We start from the raw sequence: 6,589 nt of genomic DNA on the forward strand, positions 1-6,589 counted from the left end.
TATCCAATAAAGTTTTTATTTTATTTTATATTTTTAAATAATGATAATAAAGCTTTTTTTTGGCGTAAAAAATAAGTTGACGTCTGTAAGAATAATAATAATAATATTTTTTTTTTTTGGGTAATGACTTCTCTAATATCATTGTTAGAGATTTTACCATCATGTTGGATCCGCAAACATCTTGTTGAGAAGCCCATTGCCCATTACACAGGAAAGTAATTATCAAAAATAAATTCTGCACTATTGAAATTTAAAACAAATAATTTGACCCAGGCAATTTAGGGTACCCTCTCCTCCAAAATTCCAATATTTATTCACAATTGTAAAATAAACCAATTTAATAATTCAATTTTGATAACACTACCAGGGCCTGCTTTACGTAGTTCATCAATGCAATCAGATTTAACCGATCAGGAAAGAAAGACAAAATTTTCCTTTATTGTCAAAATCCAAAACTTGTCTACCATTACGAACCGCAAATTGCCAGCTATTATAAAACTTGGCAGCCGCCTCAGATTTGACTTGAATCCCTCCCAAATATGAAACGCCTTGCCCAGTCTGTTATTACAAGTGCCCTGTTGCGCCAGCTTACTTGTTTGCTGAACGTTCAAAAGGCATAATTGGATACATTAAAACCCCATGTAAATTGAGGTTGCAAAATCTTTTCAAGAAAAGAAAAAATAAATAAAATTAAAATATGAAACCAACAAAGAGGAAGAGTTTACCTTGCATATACAGAATACCAAAGCCACTGGGAGCTGTGGCCGATGGACACCCAATCTCCAGGGAGTTGAGCCGCAGTTTCTTCTCCTCCTAATGGAGCGAATTGTCCAAGATGTTTGTACCTTCAAGAAATATCAAATATTATAGCAAATGACTCAGACATAACGTAACAGTTTATGAGTCTTGCATTAACATGCCTAGTATATAATATTAGATTAGGATCATACTACTTCCAACTTCAGAAACATTAACTCAAAACTCAAAAAGAAGCTTTAAATTAAAATAAAATAAGGATGAAATGTCCATGATTAAAGCAAAGGGCTAATATTGATATGCTTAGAGTTAGGCCTCAAAATGAAAAGTATGACATCATGAATATCAGTATCTTTCATAATGAAACTCCACAGTCCTACGTATACGAGTAACTCTACCAGTCTATCCTAAAGCTGTCTAATCTAAATATAACGGTAACATGTGGATCAAGCCAAGCATGTGCACTGCCAACAAATATCCATGCACAAAGAGAAAGGGTCAAACTGGTACCTAAAGGGACGAAACCGATGCCGACCTTGCCCTCTGAACCTGAGAGGACCCTCTGGGTTCTGTTCACACTCTTCCATGCGGTTAAAACACCTAGCAAGGTAGACACCTTGTTGAGCTGCAACCTGAAGTGTCAACAAGCGGCATAAGAGATACATACAGTGACAAGCTCTTTGTATAACTAATATTTAAACTGCAAGTACATCAGTCTAGTACCTGAGCTGTAGCAGGAAGATTTTTCATCTGAGAATCCACTTGGGAAAGAGCTGATTTAAATTCTTCTATATTCAATTCTAGGGATTCTTTTGCTACTTCACCTTTGGGTACCTTCAAAAGATCAACAATATTGCGCATCTGCTTATTCTTCAAATAAAGCTCCACTTGGGGATATCTTTCACAGATGTCATCAATAACTTCTTGAAATTCCTTAACAGTAAGTGTTCCTGAATTGTCCTTGTCTGCCTTACTGAATATTGCTGAAATATCTTCCTGGAAGACAAAAGGGGCAGCAAAATAATTTAGAAGATAGTTTAGGAGAACCCAAAATAACAGAGCAGCCATATTTATCCAAAATTTATTAGACATAATGATACCATCCAGTTAGGAATTGATCACAATAAATTTGTAACTAGCTTTTTCGGTTCATTGGGGATGTTATTCTTATGAGATCATCTTTGTCGAAAGTTTCCAACTCTACAGTACAGAAAATATCAGTTCATCATGCTACAATCATATCTGACCACTATCTCAGTCTATCTATCATATATAAAGAAAAGAAGCAGAGTTCAGAAGGGGAAATTCAATTACCACAATGTGTTTAGGAACTTTACTTTTTATAGAAAACAATATTCACACACAAGAATGGCAGTAAATTAACAAAACAAAAATCAATAAGGAAAATACTATTTAGGAACGATGTTTCAAAAGTACATATACCATGACTTTACGCTGATTTATTGTTGCACAATCACCAAGCGCATATATGTTATCACATCCCTCAACTCGCAGCCATTCATCAGTTGCTAAAGCCCGCCTATTAGCCTATGCATAAAGAAGAAAACTTTCATTAATTACCGTTTCATGTATAAGATACATGACTGAATTGCTTAGCTAAAACATAGATAAATCAATGTAAATGTATGGAAACATTAAGATTACTGCAAAGAGAACAGCTATGACGCACCTGGCCAATTTGCTTCATAAAATCTTTTATAACAGGGCGAGTACCTATACCAGTAGACCAGAGAACCATTCCATAAGGTATGGTAGAAATCTCCCCCCCATTTTTCAATTCTTTTGTAGAAATTTCCTTGTCAGATACTTTGACAACCATGGATCCTGTTTTCAAATCAATACCCCCTCTTCGAAATTTTTCTTCAGCAAAAGCTGTGATTCTTTTGTCAAACCTGAAAATCCAAGAGATCTTCAATGGAAATTTTAAGGGACAAATTTACACATGATGAATCAATTTGTTCTAAGAAATTTAGAATTCACATCTAGCATGTAACACTCATCAGCAATTATAACATGCATGATGCATTTTTGTCGATCATTCCAAATCTTAATCTCAACTCTTTTGGCTAATATTGGTTACAGTGGAAATTTACAAAGACAAGCAGCGCCAATTGACCTTAGAATCTGATGACCATATAAATTGCAATATAAAATTTATCTCCAGCAAACAGTCGTTTCCAATATTTTTAATTAAATTTTATTCACCAATGAATTATATTTATCAATTTTTCTTTCATAACCATATTTATTCTATCAACGTAAAAATCAGAGTCTTGATCAAACATGGCAATTTTATGATCATAGGATATTCCTAGAATTGAATATTAGAACAAAAGTTTTTTCAGCTCAAAATCTTTACAATAAATATGAGCATAGCACTATACATTGGAATACAAGAAATATAATCTATGACAAAAGCAAATTACATATAAGGATTAAGGAATATCCCAACAAGTCAAATAAGTCTTACATGAAATTTCTTTAGTTTCTTTCTATATAAAGTAAGTCTCACGGAAAAAAAAAATCAATCACACCTTTGTCATCCTTGGCAGTGCTAAAAACCCGTATCATTAACTCCTCTAGAAAATTTTTCTTAAAGCAATCTGTCTGATGAGTTATCAATTTCATGTTATAACAATTACGGGGACTCTGTATACAGGCTATTCATGCAGTATGATTTAGCAAAACAAAACTTAATTCTTTTTTTTTTTTTTTTTTTTTTGGGGGGAAAAAAAAAGGTGGAAAACTTAATTTATTATGGTGTTTATTTTCTAGAATAATCAATCTTCTAATTGCTGGACATAAATAAGAAACATTGACAACTCCTTTCCGATATTATACATGCTGTAACAGAGTTTAAGAGGGCACTTCCATCTTTAAAGCAGCAAAAAACTATCTCCAAGATAAATGAGAAAAGCTTCAAACATCAAAATCTTTACTTACATGTTCAGAATATGATCCCCTGCTTCCAGAAGTGTAATTTTAACTAGATCTTTTAACCCAGGGTATAATTTGACTAAATCCTCATTGACAAAATCATGAAGTTCTGCAGCAAACTCCACGCCAGTTGGGCCACCACCAACAACAGCAAAATGAAGAATTCTTTTCTTCTCTTCATCACTAGTGGTTGGCAGGCTTGCTTTTTCAAAGCAATCAATAACAGTTCTTCGAATCTTTTGAGCATCTTCTACTTCCTGCATAAAAATATGCAGTTCACTGAGATAAATATAAAAACATATATGCATGGATAAACTTGGATCCTTATATCAAGGTACCAAAAACAATATGCATGGAAACAGAGATATGAAAACTGAAATGCTGCAGAGCGAAAACTTTCAATGAAAAATTAGTAAGACAAGGTTTCCGAAGGAATTACCTTCAAGAAGTGGCAATTCTCCATCACACCAGGAGTGTTGAACGTGTTAACATTGGCTCCAACAGATATTATAAGGTAGTCATAGTCCACAATAAATTCTTCTTTCCCATTCAAATTATTATTTACACTAGATCGACAGTAGACTTTCTTGTTTTCAGCGTCAATTTTGATACACTCAGCTTCACAGAATTGAACATCCACTTTTTTCTGCCCAAGAAAGATCAAGAACGTCTCCCAATTAACTCATCTTAAACGGCAAAGCCCCACTAGTGAATACTGACTATATGTTTCATGTCAATACCATTCATTAAATCTTTAAGCTTAAGATTTGGTAAACTAATCCAAGATAACATATCAAACCTTTGTTTTCTTCTACACAAGAGAATCAAATTTGTTTATCTGAAACTAGGCCCATAATCTGCCTAGTAGTACTTACATAATTTTGACATTTCTATTGAATTCACTAGCCCTTACCTTTCTAACAATATTGCGAATGGGTTCAACAATGCTGCGACCTTCCACTGTACCACATGTAACACTTGGTAACAATGGAGTGAACGCAAAATAATTGCGAGGTGACACAACCTGAACCTCATAGGAAGGACTTTTCAAGTTCCTCAAAAAAGTTGTTCCGGCCCAACCGGTCCCAAGCACGACCACCTTCTTTTTCTTAGTATCCGCCTCAGACGAATTTATGATTTGCGCACCGTTGCTTGAGTTTGCATCAGCGTAAGCCAGAAGTCCCCCACCACTATAAACGGTAAAAAAAAAAAAAAAAAAAAAATGCCAATGCCAATGCCAAAGCCAAAGCAATTCAATGCTGAGTATACAAAATAATCATGTTATACAGTATGGTAAAAGGAAACAATGACTGTATAAGCTTTCTCTCAAAAGGTCTCACAAAGTAAGGATCAGAGTCCCATCTCAAATAGAGGGGGGGAAAAAAAAAAACAAAGAGATACAGCTTTTTATCTTTTTTGTCTACAATATCACTATTTGAAACCATCTTGAAGCGCAATTTTCATTACGTTGACATAATGTCAAAAGAAATTTGTAACAGAAGAAAGTCAGAATCATAAACCCATATGCCAAAGATACAACCCAATTTAGCCCGAAAATGTAAAGCGGATTTCGATGGATCTAATCAGAGAGAAGGGTGTTGCTGTATTTGCGTTAGTATTAGCAACCCAAAAAAAAAAAAAATTGCAAGCAGGAATCAGCGAAAACACCCATGGTCCGATGCAATGCTATACCGTACTAGCTACATATTCATATTCCATTTTAGTTTCCTCAAAATTTCAACGCGAAGACTAATTAAATAAATACTTATTGTTTTTCAAAAGAAAAAAAAAAAAAAATGAAGCACCCAAAGTCTAAAATGTTAGATACCAATTTCCAAAGATTTCATGGTCAATACAGAGCATATATATACATGGTTCAACAAAGGAGCACCATCAAATGCAAGCCATAGATTGTAAGAACAAAATCATATGAAATATTGCAATAGCTAGGAGATTTCAAAAGCATTGAACAATATTTGAACTCCAAAAATTAAAAATACGGCGAAATAACACAAACAGAATAAAACCATAACTAAAAAAGGAATAAAATTGAACCAAACAGAGCAAGTAGAAGAAAATAGAAACCCGACAAGAGTACCTCACGGTGACAACCAAGAGCGCCTTAGAAAGCGTAGGATGGTCATGGAAAGCTCTAGAAACTCTGTCAAATACACTAAAACCTCTCATTTTTCGTCTGCTACAACCTCTTCTTTTTTTTTCTTTTCGCTTTCTAAAACGATCTACAACGCAATCTTTGCAAACAACAAAAAAGAAAATTGGAGAGAGAAAGAAAGACCGAAACAGAGAGAGAGAGAGAGAGAGAGAGAGAGACGTGTAGTAGGGTTTAAGAGAGAGAAAGAAGAAGACGTGGCATGGCGGTTGTACCGCACGAAACAAAGAAAACTATAAAAACGTTATGTGTGTGTTTGTTTCGGTGGAAAAAAAGAGAAAAAGGAATAGAAAACAGGGGAAAATTCCTGAGAGGTGGGAGATGGAGGAACGGGACGCGTGTGTGTGAATACGATGGTTTTTCCAGGCTTGCTGATTGTCCTTGACTTGGACCTCAAGCCAAACACGGCACGTGTCTCGCGGACAGCGGATCGGAATTCGGTCAAACCGCAACCCACGTCAGCGCCGCTGGGCCCCTACCACTCGCTGCTCGATGTCAGAAGCCGCTTGATCAGTTGAGCCTGATCTGATGATCCGACGGTTTATATATGTAGGGATTATGAAATTCAAACCCTACAAGTTAGCTCACAATTTATTGTCAGAGAAAAACCAAAAAAAAAAAAAAAAAAAAACTGTTTTTAAATTTTTTGTGCAAAACGAAATTTAAAATTTTTTGAAGAAATTTATACACGGATGGGTAATAAAG

General features: G+C 34.9%; 1 protein-coding gene across 1 annotated transcript; it reads right to left on the minus strand.

Moving 5' to 3' along the window:
* Positions 1-216: 216 nt before the first annotated feature.
* On the minus strand, positions 217-6,310 carry LOC107430786 (external alternative NAD(P)H-ubiquinone oxidoreductase B2, mitochondrial). Its single transcript, XM_048462745.2, has 10 exons — positions 5,813-6,310; positions 4,628-4,904; positions 4,154-4,360; positions 3,721-3,971; positions 2,447-2,669; positions 2,200-2,304; positions 1,480-1,752; positions 1,267-1,388; positions 726-845; positions 217-599 (listed from the first exon to the last, which is right to left on the minus strand). Exons 1-10 carry the CDS (start codon positions 5,899-5,901, stop codon positions 512-514), a joined length of 1,755 nt encoding a protein of 584 aa, XP_048318702.2. The 5' UTR covers positions 5,902-6,310; the 3' UTR covers positions 217-511.
* Between the last annotated feature and the right edge of the window lie 279 nt (positions 6,311-6,589).

Source organism: Ziziphus jujuba, chromosome 1, assembly GCF_031755915.1.
Source record: "Ziziphus jujuba cultivar Dongzao chromosome 1, ASM3175591v1".
Lineage (NCBI taxonomy): Eukaryota > Viridiplantae > Streptophyta > Magnoliopsida > Rosales > Rhamnaceae > Ziziphus > Ziziphus jujuba.